Raw genomic sequence first — 25,948 nt, 5'->3', positions numbered from 1 at the left:
GCTTTTGATATTCGGGTAACCGGAACTATACGTACTTTTAGTATTTTATGTGTCTTTATCAATCCGTTCTTTTGACTATTACTATAGAGTTACGTCGCCTAAAAATGGAATGTTTATAGAGAGCGCTGTGTTCGTGAGAAAGCACATGTTGTGCAGATAGTGTAAATTAATCACGTGTGATTTTGATTAATACACACAAAACATAATCAAACCATGTCTTCAACGCAGCCCACGTTACCAGTGCAGAAAGCGCCCATGCACGTGCCTCCCCTGGAAGAAGTTCTAAACGGTTCATATACATACATTTAATAACCTTTCAGTTTGAGTTTGACTGATTATGAGAGAGAGGAGGGGAAGGTTACATATACTATGATACTTAAAATTTGTATTTAACCAACAGCTATTACTAGTATTAGCCTCATTATGTGGCAAACAACTGTGACACTACAGTATTCGAGTTTAAGCCTGTTGCCACAAATCAACAGTTTTAATACACTTTCCCACAGACACACCATTAAATTTACCATACTATAGCCTGCCTTTGATTGCACTTGTGGGACATTATTGGTGGTGGGGGTGATCGATCATGTAACATTGCATATCAGCAGGGATCGAAATAAGTTGAGAGTGGTCGTTCAGGTTACCAGGAGGTTATCACATCAAGAAAGTCGAGAATAGTACTTCGTTCTCTAGTTCATCAAGATAAACGTCTCCAGCACGATATTTATTATTGTGATGTTTATTGCTGTGCCGTAATGTCCAATTATAAATGTCAAAATGTTTAAAAAATGGACCGTAGATGTTTACCTTGGTGAACTATTCGTTCTCTAGTGCACGGCCGGTGCACATTCAGGGTATAATCTAGACCATTTTTTAAGGGTACCTTTTTGGTCAATTGGGAAAAATAACATTTCAAATGCAAGAAATGTGTTATAACCCACAGGTTACCAGGGCCCCATTCCACGAAGCGATCTTAGCACTACTATCGCCGTAAATGCCTACTATCGCGACCTTAATTTTTGTCTACGATAGCCAGCCCGTTCCATGATGCGGTGTAGCTTACTATCGTGCTATCCTTGCTTTGTTAAAAAGCATTTAATACACTTGGCTTCTAACTGGAAAGGGTAGCCAACAAGTATGCCTGCTATGTTTACCCGTACATCTGACAAATTCAACAGCCTCTGGTTTGAAAGGTGTGCTGGGGTGTTATTAAGCAGACATTAATTCCTGTCATTACAGTTCAACCCATAACAGACCTCACCATTTAAGGGGAGCTATCACTCTGGCTCCCCATCACTCCCCTGGGAGTGATTCAAGGAGAAAGATTGTGATTTTTAGCTCCCCTTAGCATGTGAATTTGTTTTTAAAGTACTACGAAAGGATGAAATATCAATGCTCAGTATGGCAATATCTTAAGTTTACTCTCTTCATTATTTTTTCATGCTGAGGTCTGTCATTATTTGAAATGTTCGGTTTGGTTCGGAACTCTATTAACGTGCCCCTATACCCCAAAGGTTTCAGGCAAGTCTGTCTCAGGTTCGGTCTCTGGCATGGCCAGTCACCTGATCTGAGAGAGAATTTGAAGTGTGAATGTTAGTGGTAGCATGACCAATTAACAATAAATTCTGAGAGTACAATTTTTAATCATTTGTTTTTATTTCTTCTTCTAGTCTTACAGGATGGTTTAGAGAAGAATTTCAGCAGCATTTCAGTGTCAGTAGTAGACTGTCCTGACTTGACAAAGGAGCCATTCTTCTTGTCTTCTCCAGGTAATGACATCATTTACTGTGATTTTTTACTTTTCTGACACCCAATAGCCGATGTGTATTTTTGTACTGGGGTGTCGTTGAACATTTATTCATTCATTCATTCATTCATTCATTCATTCATTCATTCATTCATTCACTCTCACTCACTCACTCACTCACTCACTCACTCACTCATTGTTGAAAATAACACAACAGGGATTTATCTAGGGTTTTTTGCCAGGGCCTATGTTGGATGGGATTTATAAAATTAGTAAATCATACTTGGGATATTATTTCAGGCCACGGAATGCTGCAGTACACCAATGTTATTATTATTATTATTTACATCAGACATAATTATATAATAGTATATATAAATATATATATGAAGAGTTTAGGCGCTAAACGCGATATATCCATTTTTCATTTTCAGTAAAAAAAATTAAAAAAAAATTGGCGTATATCGTGTTTTGATAAATAAAAAAAAAGGGATTTACCCAATACAATTTCATACGGATCAATCACGTTTGGCAGCAAATCAGCGGGCCTACGAATAGCCCTTACTGACATACAATAATGGCTTTCACTAAAAACTAGAAAGAAAATGGTTTATATCCCGTTTTGCGCCTGAACTCTTCATATATATATATATATATATATATATATATATATATATATATATATTGGGAATTTTAATGCAGAAATTGGGAATTTTCTGTGCCTCTTTATTTTGGGAATGACAGAATGCCTGGATAAATCCTTGCACACCTTTTCATTATGGGTTTTTTTCTAGACCTATATTTTCAAATACATGTACCTGTAGCTTGTTATGTAAAGTGGCCTTCTGTGAAATACTATGTGTGCAATTGACAGTTATGTTTTAACATTTGTTTCTGTTAACGTTAGCTCAACAAACATTGCAGAAATAACATGGTGTTAGCCTCATGCAAAATATCTGCTTTCACTGTGAATATTCAGTGCAAATTCGGGTGCATATCCAGGGGGAAGAATGCTGGGCATGTACTCGCACCCCTACCTCCAACTTCAAAGTGCCCTAAAAATACAATGTGTAATTTTTATATATATAAAGACTTTTTGTTGTAACCTACTGGTCTAACCGGAGGGGACTATAAGTTTCATCTCTGTCCTCCTGTCTGTTTTAGAAGTTTTGCTCACATTGTCTTGAGATATTGAGCTGAATTGTTGTATATAGCATTATTATGTTCTGCTTACAGATGAAGTTTGACTTTCATGGTGATTTACTCATTTATCACAGTTATGGCCCTTGAATTTAGGCGATACGAAAGAAAATTGGCTCAATAGGGGACATGTATATTGCTTTAGCAGTACTCTCAGAATGCTTGTTTTTGTTTAAGTAAAGATGCAATATCCTGGGTGTTTTTAGAGGAAGATTGTTTGATACAACACAGGTCCATGTACATGTACTTTGGAATACTATAGCCCTAGGAGGTCTTTTGTGATGATGCACCCCATCCTAGATAACTCCTGCAGCCATCCCTGAAATTACTTGTTGTCATTTAGGGCCTACTAGATTTAGGTTACATACCAATTACATTGTATTTGCATAACAGTTCTATTTTTCCATTACCTTTAAATAACTATCAATATATATTTTTTAATTTTACCATCATGATCAAACATAAAAATTAATTCAAAGTAGCTTCCAAAAATGAAAATGATCCACTGTTAACTGACAGGATAATGAGTTATATGGTAATCCGTTTCTGTGTTCAATTACAGTTTACAATCAATACTTATTGAACAGGAGTAAATCCACAATTCTGTGAACAGAGGGGTGTGTCTGTGTGTGTGTGTGTGTGTACATGTGTTGACTGGAAAATGTATATCATAAATGACTGCCAACAGGGACAATCAGGGTTTCTGCCAGAGGGTAAAACGGGTATAGCGCCATACCAAAATTGTTTTGCCAATTTTTTATTTTGAGTTAACCTTTTTGACAAAATTAATTACTTGTATTATTACTGTATGATTTTCTTAACTCTAACCATAAACTTAACCCATTTTCTTTCTGGGGAGGCCCCCCATACCTTCTGTTGACTGTGGCTGCATTCAAGTCCATAGCCCCATATCAAAAATTTCTTTCTGGCAGAAACACTGGGGACAATGTTGGTAGTATGTACTTCACCTCCAAAATGGGGAGGAGTTGGTACCATGTTGTACTTGCCCTAAATCTGGCCATGTTACGCTTTGTCTTCAAACCTATAGTATGTGTAGGAGGGTCTACATTGTAATGGAATACAGTGGCATAGGAAGGTGCCAAGACGTTGGAGGGGGGGGGGGGGGGGCACACTTTTATATTTATACACTTTCAACTATTATAAAGCAAAATATCTGAAGAGTGGGGGGCACATGCCCCCTTGGCCCCCCCCCCCCCCCCCACACACACACACTTCCTACGCCAGTGGAATATACATGTATATATATATATATATCCATTTTACAGGTATATGTGGTAAGGCTAGACTTGCCGATATTGGAGGCCCACCATTTCTCCTTCCTCTTCCTCAAAAGGACAAGGTAATTGTTCTATTCTCTTGCTCTCTAGGTGTACATACATACAAACTTCATAATTCCACTATGAGATGATTCGAATCGTCTGGGTGTCACCTGCCCAGACCATTCTGAAATGTGAGGCTTTGGTTGTTAACTTCTGTAGCCATAAAAACACACAGTTTTTAACAGTGATAGGGTCCAGGATGTAGCTCAGTGTTAAAGTACTCACCGGAGGTAAAATGACAGATGGCATCAGCATAATTCCTTTCTGATTTGTTGATCAAAGTGTAAAAATAACCATATGTTAGGCACTAAATAGTCATATTTGTAGCAGATAAAGAACCCTTTATGCAAATAAAAAAAAATGTAGTTGATTTTCTCTAAGACTATTACTCATGTACATGTCTTTACTTTTGTTTGACCCCCAGTGGCAGATGCATGTGTTTGTGCTAGGGTGGTGGTAAACATTCATTCATTAATTCATTCCTTTAAAGTGCAGTCTCTGTGTATTTCCCTGCACCCACCTGGCATCCTCGTCCTCTGCCGCTAATAAAGCTGGTCTGACCCACAGCACTAACAAACGGGTGCATAGTAGGTGGTTACAAGTGCCTCTTACCAATGCCAGAAATAACTACTGAACACTCCCCGAAGTGGTCAGAATAAGCTCACAGCTAAAAGCTGATGGGGAATGGCAGGTGTGTGGCACAGATAGCCACAAGAGAAAAGCACTTGTCGTGGTTGGAGAGACAAGGACTGGGATGTGGAGATGGACAGCGAAACAAGTTGAAAGATAGGAGTTGCCAGATTGGGAAGAAATGAGATGGAATTCAAAGGAGAGAAAGGAAAGGGGGCAGTGGGATTAAAAAAAAACCCAAAAAACAAATTCCTTCCTTTAAGACAGATGTCTGAATTACCAGATGTTTAACATCCAATAGTCATTGATCAATTAATCAATTAATTTTATCTAGTTGTGTCATTAAACAAAACAAACTTTAACTTTTAACTTTTTATTCCTGTCCTGAGTCAGGCCCCCGATCATATCTGAGGTCGGGCTCGGGATGGGCGTGTTTGAAACTCTAGTGGTATATGAGCACGTTAAACTAGCTACCTTCCTTTAACGTTTTTTAACCTACATGTTCCAGGTCAATCTAAATGTTAAAAAAACCACCCAGTACTTTTAACTTATGCCAAAACATCTGTTATATTTCAGAAATTCAACTTTAAACAAATCTCTAAGCTTGTAGATCTTCCCGATGCATTCATGATTGGAGCTGGTGCTGGGCCGCACCATGTTGTTGGAGTTAACTGTGAGGTAGGTTGTCGCATCAGGCTTCAAAATAGTGGCCTGCGAAAAGGCAAATAGCAGTCCCATTTTTTTAAAGGGACATTCCTGAGTTTGCTGCATTGTAAAATGTTTCTGACTAACAAAATGTTACATATTAAATATATTTTCTTGTTTAGAATATCAGTGTCTATATATTTAATGTGTTTCTGGTCATCTTAATATTTGTTAGAAGCCCAAACTGGATTTTATCTTCAAATAATTTCGAACATACGAAAAAATAATGTTTTAGGAAATAAAATAAAATTTAACCTAGTACAAATATTAGAATGATCAGAAACACGTTTAATATACAGCCACTAATATATTATGCAGAAAAATATATTTGATATGTAATTACAATTGTTAAAATGTCTCTGTTAGTAGGTAACATATTGCAGCAAACTCAGGAATGTCCCTTTAATTAAGACCTAACGGGTAAAATAGAAATTCACTTGCTAAGACTACTGCAATATCACAGGCCATTTTCCAAGAGACAGATCATTTCGTCAGTTATTTAGCTTGTGAATCTGTTATATTTAAATTCCATAATGCTCCAAAATATGCCTTAGAGGACCTCATTTTCTACACACTAAGCCGAACATTCCATATTTTATCTTAGAAGTGCATATTTTACTTCCCTGCACCCTGCACTTGCAAGTTACATGTCTTTCAGTGAATTGTCAGATCCACATCATATTTATAAGCGTATGAGACTTGTAGAGAATCAAGGGACTCAACTGCCTCCCCACCCACCAATGCTGGTGCAAATCTTCAGGCAATAATGATTGAAACATTCGGGAAGAATGAGCTGACTGAAAACTTTTCACCATGTATTTCCATCATTCTACTCACAATATTAGTTGTAATCTAGTCTATGAAATGAGCGGTTATTTGCCAAAAGTCGGCTCAAGTCGCCGAGTTAGTAGTGGTAGAGAGAAGTTGAAGTCGCCATAATATTTTGGACCCAGTCCGATTTCAAAAACGAAATCGCACAAAACGAATGTGAAAATGTGCAGTGATTCCTATGAAACACTATATATGTGTCTGGCAGTAATGCTAATATGAATAAATGTTGTTATTTAAAACTGAGCATTTTTATTTCATTTGGGCAAAAATCAGTCTGCCCCCACCTACACAAAAATGGGAGGCCGAATGCCTATGTATCCACAATATATTTACAAACATTGATCTATATTTGTGCGATATTACTCAAATGGTAACAAGTTTGGGGAATTGACTAATTAAGAAAGTCAATCTGTATTGATAGTTATTATTATAGCATACAACTTTGGTCATTTTGTAAATTTATGTAATAAGATTTCATTTGTGACAAGAATAAAACAGATTTTAGATATATTCTTTGTTGTATGAAAACACTGCATTTTGTGAATATATAATTATGGTCTCATCTGTTTAAATAATCTGAGAGTTGTGACTGAACTGAGATAGCTTATCTCAGAAATAGGATTCAGTACATTGTTAAACTTTGTGAGTTTTCCCCACTACGGTTAGTAGTTATGAAGCATTTATGAATAACATTAATTATGCTAGTAGTGCCTAGTAATTTATTTTATATCATATACCATATTGTTATTGTTTTAATTTGTTAAGGATCATGCAACCATGTACTGTAAAATGGGCTTAATGGTTTGTTGTAAGTGTTGAATGAGAAAGTTTGGTGTAATATAACCTTACACCTCACAGTGAGTCACTGAAACTCACTGTAGGTGGGAGCCGGTACTGGGATGTGAACCTATATGCACCAGCTTTAAGTCTGAAGGCGTAATCATTATGCCGCCAAGGGTTTTCTTATTCATCTGTTTTTACACGCACACGTTCTGATAAATAAATAAGTTATCACATCTGCATGTATGCCATATGAAATTTATGAAGACATATTTGAGAATTGGAACATTTCCAAATGATTTGTTTATCTTTTAGCTGTAGATTTATCAACAGTATGCAGATTATAGACTACACAACACTTACTTTTTTTTTCCTACAGCTTGTTTGCAATGTTCATGTTCCAAAAGACAAGGATAACGATTTGACTAACCAGTCTTATACAGTGAAGGTCGGCCAAAAGGTATTGGTATACTCTGTGGGATATTTATAATTTAATATATTTTCATTGTGTATTCGTATTGTTCTCATGTGCTGAAAATAAGAAATTATTCAATATTTATAAGTTGTTTTTCATGGGTTGACTTATAAACAGGTCAATAAAACAAATTACGTTTTCAGGGCTTGAAATTAGGGACTCGACTTATAGCAAGTATCGACTTACAGGCGAAGATATACAGCATATAATCTAAAAGTACATATTGTACCAAACAGTATAGGAAGCTTCACTCTTTCATCCACTGTGCCAAATGTGTATGCTTTTAACAGAGTAATAACAAAAAAGTGAATAAATTCCTCTTTGGAATATGGGTTTTTTGGGGGGTTTTGTTTTTGTTACATGGTAATATTAATGTCATTATTTTTGTTTGACCTGTTCACCTGTTTATCAAATAGCAAAACAAATTAATTCATCATATTACTCACTGTATACAAACAAACAAACTGATATTAATTAAGAATGTGTAATTTATTGTTCCTATTGTGGGTAGTTGTAATATTTTTTTGTTCCACTATGATACTTTTCTCTTGAACTCTTATTGAGTTTTGATTTAATTGTTCTGAAACTTGGTACAGGGATTCTCTGGGGAGGTACATGTATCTACAATCTAACGGATACTTCTAATTTTTTTTATTTTAAATTAAATTAAAATTTTAAAACAAATTAATTTTGAAGTTTAACTTTAAAAAATGAAAGTCTATCTCCTACTTAGAGTTTTGATTGTATCTTACTAAAACTTGATTTAGTGGGTTGTTGTTGTTTTTTGGCGCGGGGGGGGGGGGGGGGAGACAGATTTCTAATGTTTTTACATTAATGAATTTTAATTACATTTAAAATGAGTAAAATTTGAAAATTAACATTTAAAGTTTTAATGTTTATCTGCAGCTAGAGCTTTAAAGGCACAGTTCTAAAACTTGGTCTGTTTAACCCCTATTTTTCAGAAAACTCCACACTTTTATTATTGCTTTTTTAAATTTTATGTTGAATTATCTCTTTGTCATAATCAGTCAATAAATGTAGTAAACTATAAATTTATTATTTTGTTATATTACTTTTATTTTGCTTTTCTAAACTTAATTTTTTTTTTGTAAAACAGTAAAATGTCTTGGCCGACAAGTAGGCCTATGTTGTTTCTAGTTTATATTGCCTTTCCTGTTTAAAGGGAGCTAATTCTGCATGTCTTGGTTTTTTTTTGTGTCTATTAGGATCAAGGATGTGTAATGGAGAAAATGACTTGTACAGACTTTTGTCTGATGGGGAACTTTCTCTGTTCTGAAGGAAAGCCAGGGAAGGTGTGTATAATACAGTTTTGCCGTAACAGATCACTTTAACACTGAAATAAGTATAGTGTTATTGTTGGAGAACCCTTATACAGATTATGACAAATATTCACAAAACATCGTAAGTCTAGTTTTACACATAAACGTAAATCTACGACTGAAAAGCTATGCACGAAACAACGTAAACGTAAGTTACATGTAAAGTTGGATGTAAATATAAGAGTGCCTCCAGATACAACTAATGCTGCACGTAAGTCGTGTACATATAATAAATCAAGCACGCTCGCCGTTATTTACGGAAACTGGCAGCATTTCCAATAAATGAAGCAGTTTGCGATGACGAACGCCCACGGATTGAACATATTTTTGTTTGTGATCGAACAGATGTTTTCGACTCGGCCAAGTTCTCCCAAGTTATGTTTTCTTTTTTGAGAATATCCTAAAGTTCGTACCAAAACGCGGATCCTCACCAATACCAAAATGCCATTTGTTATTTACCCGGTAGCCATCGTTACTAACAGCTTTTTAAAACCTTTTTCTGGTGAGAGTGTTAAATCATAGATTTATGTCCAACTAAGTTATGTTTACATTTACGACCGTCTTTGAGAATACAGTGTTTCTTGCACATAAACGTAAATCTATGGCAGACGTAAGTGCTAGTCGTAGACGTGAATTTACACCTTTTTGTGAATATGGGTCCAGGGCCCCATTCCATGCAACAATCATAGCTAAGTTTAAGTGCAGTGTGTGTGGGTGGGTAATTTTTGGCATGCTTCCATCAGAGAACTGTTCAAGCACACCTGTCATGGGCATGTAGTAGTGTTGGTATAAAGTGGCAGTAGCTAGTGGGAATTTCCCTATTAGCTCAGTTGGTAGAGAGCTGGACTCTGGTACTGAGAGTCTTCTGTTCGGATCCCCATATTTGGAGCCGAATTAGGGATTGGGTGTGTTCTTAATACAAGAATACAATTATAACCCAGTCAGGACCCGTAACAGTTCAAATGCCTGTGGCCCATAGCTCCGGGACGTAGCTTCACTTAGGGGGGTAGTATGTAGTAGTGTTGGTATAAAGTGCTCCTACTGGCAGTAGCTGGTGGGAATTTCTCTATTACTATTAGCGCAGTTGGTAGAGCACTAGACTCTCGCACTGAGAGTCTGTGGTTCAAATCCCCTTACTGGACGTTGATTTTTATCTGTTACAGGCACAACCTCTCACTTCACCAAAGAGTTCTGTCCATGACAGGGAGATTAATTGTAGTGACTTAGGATGACTTTTATTGCTGACACATAAGCATTACAACCGTTACACAAAGCAGGCTAAGTGCCCCATGAAAATAATTTAAAATTTACAAAGAAAAAAGTTTGTTTTGTTTAACAACACCACTAGAGCACATCAATAGTCATTTTCTATATTCTCATATATTTGCATGTGTTTCTCACTGAACGCAGTTTCATAAAAGGTATCACATGTGTATGTATATTAGGTTTTAACACAAAATGAGTTTGTACCCGTCTTACTATCTTAGAAAATCATCATATCATCATCTTATTGCCATTTGCCATCTACATGTATGTTAGTGGCTTACAACTGCCTTGTACCAGTTAATATGTTCACAGTGAGCTCCGTGGTCTAGTGGATAAGCTGCTGGACAATCAAGCTGACGACAGTGGTTCAAATCCCGCCAAAGCTGGCTCACACATTCATTCATCTTTCTTATCTATCACCCTCTGCCTATCATTCTCATTATCTTAATATAAAAAACTTTCCAATTTCTCCCACAATTTCAATGTGTTTCGACCCTTTCTGTCAATTTCCTCTGATTCTGTCTTCTGAGCTGTCCACACCATTGCCTACCTGTCTCAACCTCCTTCACGGGTGCAGTCTCTGTGTATTTCCCTGCACCCACCTGACATCCTTGTCCTCTGCCGCTAATAAAGCTGGTCTGACCCACAGCACTAACTAACGACTGCCGGTAGTAGGGGTGCATAGTAGGTGGTTACAAGTGCCTCTTTACAATATCAGAAGTAACTACTGAACACTCCCTGAAGTGGCTAGACTAAGCCCACAGCTAAAAGCTGATGGGGAACAGGTGTGTGGCACAGATAGCCACAAGAGACAAGCACCTGTTGTGGTTGGATAGACAAGGACTGGGATGTGGAGGTGGACAGCGAAAGAAGTTGAAAGATAGGAGGAGTTGCCAGATCGGGAAGAAATGAGATGGAATTCAAAGGAGAGAAAGGAAAGGGGGCACTAGGATAAAAAAAAAAAATATGTTAATATGTTCACTGTAATTATGACAGTAAGCTATGTCATTGTTTATTGTGTTTTTCTAGGTTTTAGAAGTTATTGCTAGTCAGAGAACAGGCCCGCTAAATTTCATGTCGTGTCTGCAGAAAACTCTAGCCAACTACTACAAAGAAAAGCCTGTTGCACTTGGTGGAACATTCCTGGTAGAAAAGGGGAAAGCCCGACTTCACATTATGGTAAGTCGGTGTATTATTCATATAAATGAGGGTGGGACATAGCTGATGCACGGTCGGTCTAGGATCGATCCCCATTCTGTGGGCTCATTGAGTTACTTCTCCTTTGAGTCAGTGCACCATAACTGGTACGGTATGTGCTATCCTGCCTGTAGAATGGTGCATATAAATTATCCCTTGCTAATGGAAAAATGTAGCGGGTTTCCTCTCTAAGACTACATGCCATCCAATAAATCAATGTGCTCTAGTGGTGTGAAACAAAAGGAAACTTTTTTAAATACAGTTTATTAAATTCTTGAAAGATGACCTAATACTTACAAAAATTAACTATTCAAACTGTCATTATTTGTGTGGAAATATTGTAACCCCATGTTGATATTGTTTATTGTGATTTGTTTATTTATTTATTTTAGCCCGACTTCTCTGACGTTCCTCTGAATTGTGATGATGATGTGAACAACTGGCTCAAGTTCTATGAAATGGATGCTCCCTTGGTGTGCGTTGGAGAACTGGTGTCATATGATCCGGTATGTATTTACTGTGCAACATTTTAACACCCATTTTCATACAGAAGAGGGGCGGGAGGTAGCCAATTGTTAAAGCTCTCACTTCAGTGTTCGAGATTAACGGTATCCCGATATCCCGGGGATACCAGAATTTAACTTTGGATACCAGACTTCAAGAACCCAGTATCCCACCGGGATGCCATATAATACTAAATCCTCAGGTGGGATACCAGATTTTGAAATGTTAGTATCCAACTGGGATACTGGCCAAAATTTTTAATCTCGAACACTGCACTTGGTGCACAGTCGGTCTTGGATCGATCCCCGTCAGTGGGCCCATTGGGATATTTCTCGTCCCAGCCAGTGCATGACTGGTATATCAAAGGCCGTGGTATGTGCTAACCAGTCTGTGAGATGGTGCATAAAAGGGATCCCTTGCTACTAATGGAAAAATGTAGCGGTTTTCCTCTCTAAGATATATGTCCGAATTATCAAATGTTTGACATCCAATAGCCAATGATTAATAAATCAATGTGCTCTAGTTGTGTCGTTAAACAAAACAAACTTCTTTTTTCATACAGAAGAGGTTTAATAGATTCTCTTACATCCGTTATTGTTGAGAGTTGTATTAACTTAATGTTGAAGGAACAATAATCTAGCATTGTTTGTCATTTTCTAGTCATCTTATAATTTTGAATCCTGCATTCCTTGTAAATGTATGTGTTGAGTGCGTCGTTAAATAAAACACTTCTTTCTTTCCTTGTAAATGTGTGCAGAGGTTCACACGATCTTTCATTAATGAAATCAACCTTCCCATTATATGCATGTATGAGTACAAAGGAAGATGGGAAATGTTTTATTTAACAATGCACTCAACACATTTTATTTACAGTTATATGGCGTTAAACATATGGTTAAAGACCACACATATATTGAGAGAGAAACCTGCTGTTGCCAATTCATGAGCTACTCTTTTTCGATTAGCAGCAAGGGATCTTTTTTATGCACTATCCCACAGACAGGATAGCACATACCATGGCCTTTGATATACCAGTCATGGTGCACTGACTGGAACAAGATATAGCCTGACGGGGATCAATCCTAGACCGACTGCGCATCAAGCCAGTGCTTTACCACTGGGCTACTTCCCACCCCTGTACAAGTACAAGGCTTGAAATAACCAAAAGGAATATGACCTGCTAAAAAAAAAAAAGGCCTCCTGGAGATAGACCTCATACCGGCTAACGCATACCCTAGCCGTTAAGACACCGGTGCTACCTTAGTATATCAAAAATAACAAAATAAACTGTGAACTAAATCCCACCAACAAATGATTACGAGAGTAGCATATCCTAATGGTTTTGACAAAGAAAAAAAAATGTTTGGTTTGTTTAACGACACCACTAGAGCACATTGATTCATTAATCATCAGCTATTGGATGTCAAACATTTGGTAATTTTTTCTAATGCAGCAAGGGATCTTTTATATCATAATATGCACTTTCCCCACAGACAGGATAGCATATACCACAGCCTTTGATATACAATGTACCAGTCGTGGTGCACTGACTGGAATGAGAAATAGCCCAATGGGCCCACCGACAGGGATCGATCCCAAACTGACCACACATCAAGTGAGCGCTTTAACTCTGGTTTTGACAAAAATGAGAATGCCTCATTTCAGGAACGTTTTTCCTTCCTTTCTACACATTTTAAAACTGTGATGCCATTATGTTTTATCGTTATTAGTTCTTCCATTAACCCAGGGCTTAAACTTAAAGATTTTGTTACCTACGACACTTCTGATCTATCCCAGGTCAAGTGACTGGCCATGCCAGAGATTGGACCTGAAACAGATGTACATGAAACCTCTGTGGTATAGAGAGGAAATATTTTATTTAACAAGGCACTCAACACATTCTATTTACGGTTATATGGTGTCAGACATATGGTTAAGGACCACACAGATATTGAGAGGAAACCTGCTGTTGCCACTTCAAGATATGAAACCTGCTGTTGCCACTTCATGGGCTACTCTTTTCGATTAGCAGCAACCCACAGACAGAATAATACATACCATGGCCTTTGTTACACCAGTTGTGGAGCACTAGCTGAAATTAGAAATAGCACAATGGGCCCACTGATGGGGATCGATCCTAGATCGACCGCGCATCAGGCGCTGTGGTATAGAGACACGATAATAGAGTTTTGAGTTCAGAAATTTTGAGATGCTTTTTTCATAGATAAAATGCTCACCTACGGCAATATTAAGCCTGTCTATGGCAATTTTAAACCAGTAACCATGGCAACAAATGTAAAAACTAACCATTCTGCGTGATTCGTACAGATAAAATCATTGATAATAACTTGGGAGGAATCTATGTATTCATAGGGCAGGATTTAGCTCAGTGCTTGCTTGAAGTGCTTGCATTGCAGGATCGAACCACCTCAGTGTATCCATTCAACTGATTGTTGTTGTTTTTCCACAACTGGTCAATGTCATGTTTTATTTAACGACACACTCAACACATTTTATTTACGGTTATATGGCATCAGACATATGGCTAAGGACCACACAGATATTGAGAAAGGAAACCCGCTGTCGCCACTTCATGGGCTACTCTTTCTGATTAGCAGCAAGGGATCTTTTATATGAACCATCCCACAGACAGGGTAGTACCTACCACGGCCTTTGATATACCAGTCCACAACTGGTCAAAGGCTGTGGTATGTGCTATCTTGTCTGTGGGACAGTGCATAAAAATATCCTTAGCTACTAGTGGAAAAATATAGCGGGTATCATCTATAAAATGTTTGACATCCAATAGCTGATGATTAATAAAGCAGTATGCTCTAGTGGTGTGTTTAAACAAACTTTTTTTCTTTTTTTTAATTTTTGCTATAGGTGCCATCATTAAGTTTGAGCTCTGTTAAGTGATCTCTTCAATTCTAATTTTATTTTTAAATCACAGAGTTTATGTTGTAGGGTTTGCAACTCAGGATGGAGCACTTCCATTGCTTCAGCCAGCACGGCCAGGGTGGACACTATCACTACGACACGACGCCGAATGAAGTGAAATACCGGGGCTACTTCTCTCTAGCAGAGACCATCTATCGCATTGACGAACCCAAGGAAGGAATCACATTTGGTCGCGATGACCATGATATCAAATAATAATAATAATAATAATAACAATAAATTCTTTATTTATAGAAGGTAGCTCAGTTAGTTCTAGACTATTCTCCCCTGAGGCCTTCTTACTAATTATAATAATAATAATAATAATAATGATCATAATAATATAAAAAAATTAAATCCTAACAAAACCATATGGGTACATTTGTATGTACAATATATACAACCATCAAAGATGTTAAAACATAATTATGTAGTAGAGCAATCATGTTTCTACAAAGTGTTTGAAACATTTTTATTATATATATTTAAAGTAGTACATTTTTAACATCATTAGGTAAACTCATCCAGATACCAACTCCAGAAAATTGAAAGCTTTTCTTGTAGTGCTCTATTTTTGGTGGGAGAGCTCAGTTCATAAATTGATGACATTGGATTAAACAGATTTTTGATGTACTGAGGAGTAAGTCTATTTACTGAATCCAACTAATGGTCTGATTTTAATGTACTATAGCCATAACGAATAGACCAAGTGGGGGGGGGGGGGACACCCATTAGCCAATGGGCTTGCGTAGTTAGGGCTGATATTTACATTTAGGTGAACAAGGCTGAAAATGCTAAAAAGAATTAAATAATTACGGATAGTTTCTCTGGCACTAATCTATCTAGCTTTTGAAATGGCACTTTTGTTTGCCAAAACTTAGCTCAAGTCACCAAATTGTTAGCAGTAGTCATTTCCAAAACAAAATTATACAACAATTGTCAAGACATTAACTTCATTAATATTATAAATATGTTAGCACCTTGTAGGTCCTTTGACAGATCTTCGTTCACTTTGGTAAGAGACTGAGGCCTAATTCACAAAGCTCTCTTAGGCTCTGCTAGACAACAAAGTATCCTCTTTGCAAGTGTTTTAGCATTGCACAGCGAGATCGCAAAGTTGTGAGAGTTTAGTGAATTAGGCCCCTGGACATCAACTCATGCTGCTAAGTTACCCCGTACTGGTGTTCAGTTCTCGGATGGATTCATTTTAGCAAACCCAGAAAATACTAATTATTACTTACATTAATTATCAGTTACTTAATACTATTGAGTATTCAATTGTTTTTTCTTAACTTTATTACAATTCAAACTTAATGTATACTTTGGAATGTTTCCAAATGAACACAGAATATGACAAAACACTACAAAATGTACCAGGAAGGGAGAAGTCCTTTCTACATTTTTAACCCTAGATTGGTGCTTGGATTTTTCTGTGCTGATGCATGTTACTGATGATCAGTGTTTATTAGATAATTGTTGTGCCATATATACTTTTTATATACATGGTTTGTTTGATATATTGTTTAACTATGTTAGCAGAAATTTTATTTGTTATTCCTGTTATTGTGTGATTATCTACACAGGGTTTCTGCAAGAGGGTAAAATGGGTATGGCGCCATACACAAATTGTTTTGCAGATTTTATATTTTTCAGTTGACCTTTTGATAAAATTAATGACACTTATCATTACCATATGATTTTCTTAACCCTAACCCTAAACCTTGAACATATTCTTTCCAGGGGAGGCCCCCCATACCCATGTCAACATTATAAATATTCAATTGCTTAGTGCCATACCCCCCAATTTTTTTTTGGCAGAAACACTGCTTCAGAAAGGTTTTATATGATGTGAAAATCATCTTTGAAGATTAGAGTAAGTAAGTTAAAAAGAACATATCATTTGTATACTTCAATCGACTGTTCTTGTAAAAAAAATATAATCATTCTGTTCTTGTTATTCAGTATTGATGAATTATGTGTAAAATTTCATTTTGTACTGTGCCAAGATCATGCACTGAATTTTGAAACTGATTCTAAATAATTGTTCTCATTATCATGTATTATGTATGATATATGAGATACGGGTTTATGAGGAAATTAATGATCTATGATTTAGACTGTTGTCATCAGTCAGAGTAATTAGAACTTAATATCCATTTTACTTTTTGTCTCATGGAGTCTGTGGAATGGTGGGAAAAAGCAGTGTGTTTCCTCTCTAAGACTGTATGTCAGAATTACCAAATGTTTTACATCCAATAACCGATGATTAATAAATTAATGTGCTCTAGTGTTGTTAAAAAAAGAAAAGAAAAAAAAGATGCAGACTTTTTCAAATTAAGACTTTTTCTCGGGAAAGGTGCAATGCAGGCTGTCCAGCGATCATACCGGTATTTTTTTCTACTTTATGGACTTTGTGCTATTTTCAATATGGTTTCTTGAAAATACCTAGTTTTTCCTACTTTTTTGTTTCAAAATGCAGATATGTGCTGTTAAAGTGTACATATACATATAGCTTGTGTCATTTTAAAGGCATATAATTGTCACAGACCACTGACCTATTTAATGGTCTAACAAAAGTAATTTGATTTGTCCCTAAATGTACTTTATTCAACCATTTTCATAACCACCATACTCCATTTACTAATGATATTTTGTAAAAAATATTGAATTATGGCAATGGTCCATAATTCAAAAACTAAAATTGCCGAGAGGATTGACATGGATTTCACTCCATCATGGTTCAGTTAAGGTGATGCGATAGCTAGATTTGGTTTCCAACAATTAATGTAATTTTTATTTATTATCCATTTTTAGAGAAATAAGGTCCATAAATCCGTGGCAGTATACCTTTAAAAGTCAGCAGTTATGGGAATTTTAGTTTTTGTTGTTGTTGTTGTTGCGGTTTGCAGCAAGATAATATCTCCCAATTTGCGGCACCATATAATTTCAACATATTAAATTTACATCCTGAAAGTCAGTGTGGGATGAGATTTCATTTCTGTGTATTTCTGTTTAAACTATAGGTTTCATCTACATCCTTCTGTCTGTCCATCCGTCTATCCCACATGTAGTTTTCTCTATGTTTTTTTGGTTTTTTTACTCAATGCCTTGAAATATTTAAAATAACTGTATAACGTGACCATAACATAAGATTCACATGATTTTGGATTGAATACAAAATATAGGTACAAACTAAGCACTACAAAGCAATTTAAAGGTGTTTTTCGTAGTAATACGACTTTTTTGGATTTAACACGTGTATTTCCCCAGTATGAGCATGATTATTAATGTTGCTACGTACTGTTTCAGTCCTACTTTTCCCTTCTATTTCCCTACTTTAGATAAATATATATTATAATTCCTATTTTTGTCCTACTTTTTTCATAAAAAGTGTGCTGGACAGCCTGACAATGTTTAAAAAGGGCATCTACAGTATTTAACGACGGTGTGTGATGTTTAAAAAGGGCACCAACAATATTCAAAATTACACTAAAAGTTCATTTCAATCTTCCCCAGAACAAAAAAAGCTAACCAAGATGTTACATGTCTCCCACTAAAAGGAAATAAATGAATTAATTCCTAAAGTAAATTGTCGAGGTACATCGAGACATGGGGGGGGGGGGGGGGGGGGGTGCACCCTCGCACCCAGCACCCTCCTATCTGGATCCACACCTGTGTCTTCATTAGAAATAACCAAGAACATGATCACATGTGAGCAGTCGTTCTGAATGCATTAAGCTGTTGCAGGTTTATTCCAGAAACTTTGATTGGATGAATGAAAGGTTGCTTGGACATGGGATAACACTGGGTTCGCTCATATATTAACACAGACGGTCGATTTGGACTTTATGGTCTCATTTCAGAATATACGTATTCTTTGTTAGATTTCGTTTTTAAAATCTTATTAATTATCGTAAGTACCTTTGTTATGAGTATGTATACTGAATCATTTTACACAGAGTCATCGCTGAAACCACGAATCTGTTACTGGTTTGTTTTATAAAATAAAAAATATATACAATTTTAGTAACGATTGTTATCAATGTTTTGTTTTGTTTGGGGTTTTTTTTCAATCAGATTAAAATCAGCTCCACTGGTTAATAACTATTACCGGTAGTGGAAAATAGTAGTGTTTATGTACTGCTACTGTTTGACTCATTTAATTTACACCGGTAAGCACGTCATCAAACTTAATGATGTTAATACTTATGTACTTTTGTTCTAGTGTACAACTAGCAAGGTTCACACCTAGTGGTGTAGGTATGCAACAAGATTGCCGATTGCGTCTGTTTTGGAATACAGTTTGAGAATCCCCTGCGATTATCAAATGGGTCTACTAAAAATATATTCTGTCATGATTTGATGAAAGGAAGGTTATATATTTTTTAAACTTTGGACTCGGGGGGGGGGGGGGGGGGGGTGTACAAACAACCACACAGTAATACAGTATGTATTAGGCCTACGTTTTAACTCTAGTTCTTCCCATTATCGTACAAAATGTTTTTTTGTAAATCATTTCAGTTTTGGTTTGACGTAAGAAGAAAAGTCAAAGTGTTTTAGAAATGATAAAAAAAATAAAACCCCCCAAAAAACCCTTATTATTTTTATGTGTAATTTAGAAAACAATCGGCTCAGAAATAACTAACTTGTAGTAAATTCCATAGTATGATAAAAAGGCGTTCCCGGTGGGAATGTATTATAGGTCGCCATTTATTATGTTGACTAGTGCACTGACTGGGATGAGAAATAGCCCAATTAGGAAATTATCAAATGTTTCATTGTGTTTTTCTTCTGAGAAATGCACATGCCTAGGATCAATAATTAATGTTATTTCTACAATAAACGCATTAAAACGTCAAGTTCTACGTGTGTACCGCACGATATGGAATCGTTTTAGTTTGTTTGCTTTTCTTTCGTGACTCGTGCACCTAGTTCCCGTATCCTGAATTACGATCGTAGAAATCGCCACGTGCTGTGCGCGTGAACATGCAGTTTATGTAAATATTCCCCCTCTAATGCTGTTGTTTCAGGCACTTGAGGCAAATTAGGAACACGTGATCACCTGTATAAAATTAACCCTATTCACAAACAGGAATTAGACTGATTCTTCTAAATACTGTCAAAAAACAAACATGGATATATGTCTTTGATCATATGTACACAGACTCTAGATACGCAAATCATAGATTTAAGAGATAAGGTAAATTGTATATTGCAGGTATACAATCCACACTTGGAACAGTGTGCACAGACAATTATTACAAAAACATTACATGGGATTACATTCAACAAATTTATGTATTTAGTTACTGTTATATAACAATCACTAACTACTACCACCTACGAATATACATACAGAGAGAGAGAGAGAGAGAGAGAGAGAGAGAGAGAGAGAGAGAGAGAGAGAGAGAGAGAGAGAGAGAGAGAGAGAGAGAGAGATTATTACCAGTGTTTTGGTATTGTCGATATATATTAGGAATAAAAACAATTGTAGTTTGCAAGTATCATACATTATTTTTATTCCTAATATATGATATTGACGATACCGAAACACGAAGAAATGAAGGAAATGTTTTAAGGACGCACTCAACACATTTTATTTACGGTTATATGGCGTCGGGCATATGGTTAAGGACCACACATATATTGAGAGGAAACCCGCTGTCGCCACTTCACGGGCTACTCTTCGATTAGCAGCAAGGGATCTTTTATATGCACCATCCCACAGACAGGATAACACATACCACGGCCTTTGATATACCAGTCGTGGTGCACTGTCTGGAGCGAGAAATAGCCCAATGGGCCCACCGACGGGGATCGATCGCTTTACCAATGGGCTACGTCCCGCCCCCGAAACACGAGGGTAATAATTTCTTTATCATATAATCTTAAGCGTAATACAGCGTATTTGTGTAAAGTCTATATGGATTCTATATTCTTCTTTATTGAAACTTTGAGCAATAACTACTCATCAGTTATAAATACAAATAACATGCTGGAAAACGAATGAAAGGTGTAAAATAAAAATAGCATTGTTACAATCAAAGGAGAATATAATAGAACATGTCTCTAAGTAACAAAGACATAGGTTTCACGCGTTTTTTTTTTTTAATACTTTCAATAGATATTTACCTAAATTACACAAATGTGTAATTCTGTAATATTATTTGTACTTAGCAACTGTATTAATTTGAAAATAGATAGATCAGGGCCGTAGCTAGGATTTTTTGTTGGGGGTGGGGGGTGGGAGGGGGTGGCAACTGAGTAGTTAATAGTCTAAACTTAAACAGTCAAGAAGAAAATTTTCTTTTAGTTTCTATAATGCTTTCCGGATCCCCCCCCCCCCCCCCCCCCCCCCCCCCCCCCCCCCCCCCCCCCCCCCTCCTCCCCGCTAGCTACGGCCGTGTAGATGCACCCTATAATATTTTTTAATATATAAAACTCTTAAATGATTAAAAAATGGACAACATAATACACAATGAAACTCATCTTCTATCTCTACAAGTTGACAAAATACGCAAACTTTATTACGTCTATTATTATTATTATAACGCCCATCTTCAATAGCTAAGTTATGTGAAAACAGTCGAATTCTTGTGATGCACCTTTCTGGACTAGATTTCATGAGGTAGTTTTGTAAAGTCATATCCTTTACAAATAATTTATAAATATAAGAACATTTGGTCGATATTTGTAATATTCCTGTAAGCGTTTTGCTTGCACTGATTTATAATTCTCTGCCATAACATGGGTAAATAGAAGTTAGCATTTGCTAATGAATCCTGGTTCAACCACAAATAATAAAATCCTAGGGAGCACAATAATTGTTTGATATGAGCTGTCCAATTAATATCCTTTTCACATTTATACCTGAGTTCATCATAGTATGTCATATACAGTTATTTGTATTAAGTGAGTGGAACCAGTATTTTAACGTGCGTACATGGGACAGGGGATAACTACCTAGTTCAAAATATACCATGATATTGGTCGTGGAGCCTTTAACTTTAAAAATATCCTTGCAGAAATCCAAATGTAACTTTTCTATTGAAGCAGCTTTATAGTATCCCCATATTTCACAATAGTAATACAAAATACTTGAAATGTACTTATTAAACAGAGATAAAGAAGTCCTTAAATTCAACATTGAATGTTCAGTATTTTTTTTTAAGTGCATACATGGTTTTCCGTCCTTAGTCTGTGATGATTTTAATAACAAGAGTAAATTTACAATTATAATTAAAAGTTGAACCTAAATAAGTGAGCTGGTCTACAGTATCAAATAAAACACCATTGTAATACCACCTCTCATTATCTTTTATAATACCTCCGTTTTTAAACACTACAGTCATATTTTTTTTTTATAATACCACCGTTTTTGAACACTATAATTTTAGTTTTTGCAATATTGAGACAGAGACACCATTTTGTGTTATAGTGGTGTACAGTATTTAATATTGTTTGGGATTAAAGGCTCGTTGAATTCAATGAGGAATTCATTTAAAATACTAGTAGCATCAAAGCTAGGGCTTTTGTCACGCTTCATATTTTTTTATCGCAAACATTATTTCACCCATAAGTTATTTCGCAACCTAATTGTCCATACAAGCTTTCATAATTTATAAACTCCTCATCTGGATCAGCCTGCTTTCCTGAAGTTTTAGAATCTGTTTTAACTACTACTTTCAAATGATAAAACAATTAACATAGAGGTACATTAGGCGTTTGACGTTTAAACTTGGAGAAATTACGATTTTTTTTTTTTTAGGATTATGTATTCTCAAATATTCTAGGTGATTTCCTTGCCAACTCTGATTTTTAAGACGCCTTTCTAATTTTTGTGGCAAGTCTGCAAGTTGCGGGCGATTCGGTGCCACAGGTTCGAGTCCCAGCAACGGTACTGGACAATTTGTGAGGCCAGACAGGATTTAATTATCCCCTGCGCCAGTGCGTTAATATCAATGAATGTAATAGTCAACCTCGATATATATATACTATATATAGATATTCATACATCAATACACACTAGCCAGTGCCAGGTTTGCCCACTGTTTCATGCACGAAAGCGGGATCGTCCGCTTAGCTTGTAGGCCTCATGCATATGGTCGAGTTAAAAGAGCATCCGTTTTATGGATGTCCTAATATCTCAGAATGTATCGTGGCAAGTCTGCAAGTTACGGCCAATTCGGTGCCACAGGTTCGAGTCCCAGCAACGACATGGGACAATTTGTGAGGCCAGAAAGGATTTAAGTATCTCCTGCGCCAGTGCGGTAATATCTATGTATGTAACAGTCAACCTCGACATACATACAATATATAGATATTCATACATCAGTACATACATACATATACATACCTACCTACCTACCTACCTACCTACCTACCTACCTACCTACCTACCTACCTACCTACCTACATACATATATATATATATATATATATATATATATATATATATATATATATTATATAGATCTAGATCTAGATCTACATATACATATACATATACATATACATATACATATACATATAGATATATATATATATATATATATATATATATATATATATATATATGTATGTATGTATGTATGTATGTATATATATATATATATATATATATATATATATATATATACTCCAAAAAAGGGGGAAGGGGGCATTGATCCTCGCTAACCCCCATACGCTTATGAATAAAAGCAAACTGTTAGTAGAACTTTCTAATAGACAACAACTATCTACTGGGTACATCTTTAATTCGATTACTGAGGTCGTCACAAACACGGTGGAGTAACTACTGACATGTAACTAAAAACCAGCTACACAACTGCTGGGTAACTAATGGAGATACCATACAAATAAACAACTCATTTCAGATTAATTTTCTAATAACGAAAAAGTAGCATTTCTACTTAATTTCTGGTGAACTAACGAAGCTGCCAGAAGCAATCAGTTTAATAGTCCTCTATTTCTAATAATGATAATTAATAAAGAAAAGCTAGCTTTGCTTTTTTTTCTGGAAATTTGCAAAAGAGATAAACAAAAGGTAGCGACTCGGTATATTTCTATTCAACTAATGAAACTATCATAAACAACGTATTTAAGTAATGTCTTAAAAAGAAGGAAAAAAAGCCACCCCCCAAAAACAACAACAAAAAACCCCCACAAAAAACGCCCACACCAACAACACACACAAAAATAAAAAAAAAAAAAAATGCTTTAGGTAAGGGTGGGTGGGTTCCGAAACAATATGTAAATGTTTATAATTTGAAATTATACATTTTACAGGATACCTCAGAGAGAGAGAGAGAGAGAGAGAGAGAGAGAGAGAGAGAGAGAGAGAGAGAGAGAGAGAGAGAGAGAGAGAGAGAGAGAGAGAGAGAGAGAGAGAGAGAGAGAGACAGAGAGAGATTGGTTATTGTGAACTGTTTCAAACTGATGCGTACATCAGCGCTACTTAATACAGGTTTTTTTTAGCGGGGGGGGGGGGGGGGGGGGGGGGGGGTTCCGTGTACCAGGGAAACTTCCCATAATCCGCTCCTGGTAAAGTGTAATGATTGAAGAAATCAACTACCAAGTTTTTTTGTTGTTGTAATAGCAAATAGCACAGGGGCGGAAAGTAGCCCAGTGGTAAAGCGCTCGCATGATGCGCGGTCGGTTTGGGATCGATTTCCGTCGGTAGACTCATTGGGTTATTTGTCGTTTCAGCCAGTGCACCACGACTTGTATATCAAAGGCCGTGGTATGTACTATCCTGTCTGTGGGATGGTGCATATAAAAGATACCTTACTACTAATGGACAAATGTAGCGGGTTTCCTCACTAAAACTATGTTAGAATTACCAAATGTTTGACATCCAATAGCCGATGATTAATAAATCAATGTGCTCCAGTGGAGTCGTTAAACAACAAAGTTTAGATGTCGGACAAGGAGAGGTGGTCTGAGGAGATTGCTCATAAGTAGTGCTGTCTCTAAATACTTAGGCGCGTGTGCAAGGGTGGATTTGGGTGTTCGAAACCCCTTCCTCCTCAGGCAAATTTTCTTTTTTCTCTAAATATTTTCCGGGGGAGCATGAGTCGAACCCCCACCCAACCCCTAAAAACTTCGGTCGCTTGTGGATAAAGTGGATAATATGACAGTCTATACAAATCATCAAAATATTTCTGTCATGGAAAGTCGTGCTCTCACCAAACTGCGCAAAAACCGCAAAATTGTTATAAAACCTACAGATAAGGGGTGAGCCACTGTCATTCTATAAAGAGAGAATTATAATGTGGGAAGCCCACCGAGAGCTTAATAATTCAGTTAAGAGAGCATTTTATCCAGATCAATGGTCCAGATCCAGATAAAAACAGTATTGAATTGTTAGAAGTAAGCTATTTTGAGTTTGATGGAGAAATGTGCCAGCAATATTAAACTTAAGGCTACAAGATCAGATAAATCGGTTGACATTTTGGATGTAACAATATATAAACGTACACAGTTTGAAACATCAGTGGCCTAATTCACAAAACTCTCTTAGGCTCTGCTAGACCACAAAGCATCCTCTTTGCAAGTGTTTAGCATTGCACTACGAGATCGCAAAGTTGCGAGACGTTAGTGAATTAGGCCCCAGGTTACCTAGACTGCAAAGTATTTTTCAAACACACAGACACACACCAACGTCTCCGCTGCAAGTCGTTTCACTCATACCACACGTTTAAATTTTAGATTAATAGATTTCTCAGAACTTCACGTAACAAACACAATTTCAATGAGACTGGTTCACTTTGATTTAGTGCTTTAAAACCAAGGGGATACTCAACACGGTTTTTAAGAAAAATTAAATCTGAAACTCTTCGAGAATTAGACAATCCCCTTAGGGCAACTGCAGACTATAAACCATACACAAACATCAGCATAACCAACCACTCCAGATAAGCGCTGGTTCCTTTGCTACTTGTAACAAAATCAGGTGTAGACTTCAAACGTACTTGAAACGCAGTCGACTTTC

General features: G+C 36.5%; 1 protein-coding gene across 1 annotated transcript; it reads left to right on the top strand.

Annotated features, from left to right (window-relative positions):
- Positions 1-118: 118 nt before the first annotated feature.
- On the top strand, positions 119-17,525 carry LOC121389438 (ester hydrolase C11orf54 homolog). The gene is made up of 9 exons (XM_041521070.1): positions 119-289; positions 1,671-1,769; positions 4,234-4,307; positions 5,494-5,595; positions 7,613-7,693; positions 8,935-9,021; positions 11,344-11,493; positions 11,904-12,017; positions 14,983-17,525. The coding sequence occupies exons 1-9, from the start codon at positions 214-216 to the stop codon at positions 15,169-15,171; spliced, it is 972 nt and encodes a 323-aa protein (XP_041377004.1). The 5' UTR covers positions 119-213; the 3' UTR covers positions 15,172-17,525.
- The last annotated feature ends 8,423 nt before the right edge of the window (positions 17,526-25,948 follow it).

This window comes from Gigantopelta aegis, chromosome 3, assembly GCF_016097555.1.
Source record: "Gigantopelta aegis isolate Gae_Host chromosome 3, Gae_host_genome, whole genome shotgun sequence".
NCBI lineage: Eukaryota > Metazoa > Mollusca > Gastropoda > Neomphalida > Peltospiridae > Gigantopelta > Gigantopelta aegis.
This window is presented reverse-complemented; position numbering and strand designations above follow the sequence as displayed.

Coding starts and splice junctions, on each gene's coding strand:
- LOC121389438 (XM_041521070.1), top strand. CDS start 214: ATGTCTTCAACGCAGCCCACGTTACCAGTGCAGAAAGCGCCCATGCAC. Junction 1,770..4,233: donor ATTCTTCTTGTCTTCTCCAG/GTAATGACATCA, acceptor TCCATTTTACAG/GTATATGTGGTAAGGCTAGA. Junction 5,596..7,612: donor TTGTTGGAGTTAACTGTGAG/GTAGGTTGTCGC, acceptor TTTTTCCTACAG/CTTGTTTGCAATGTTCATGT.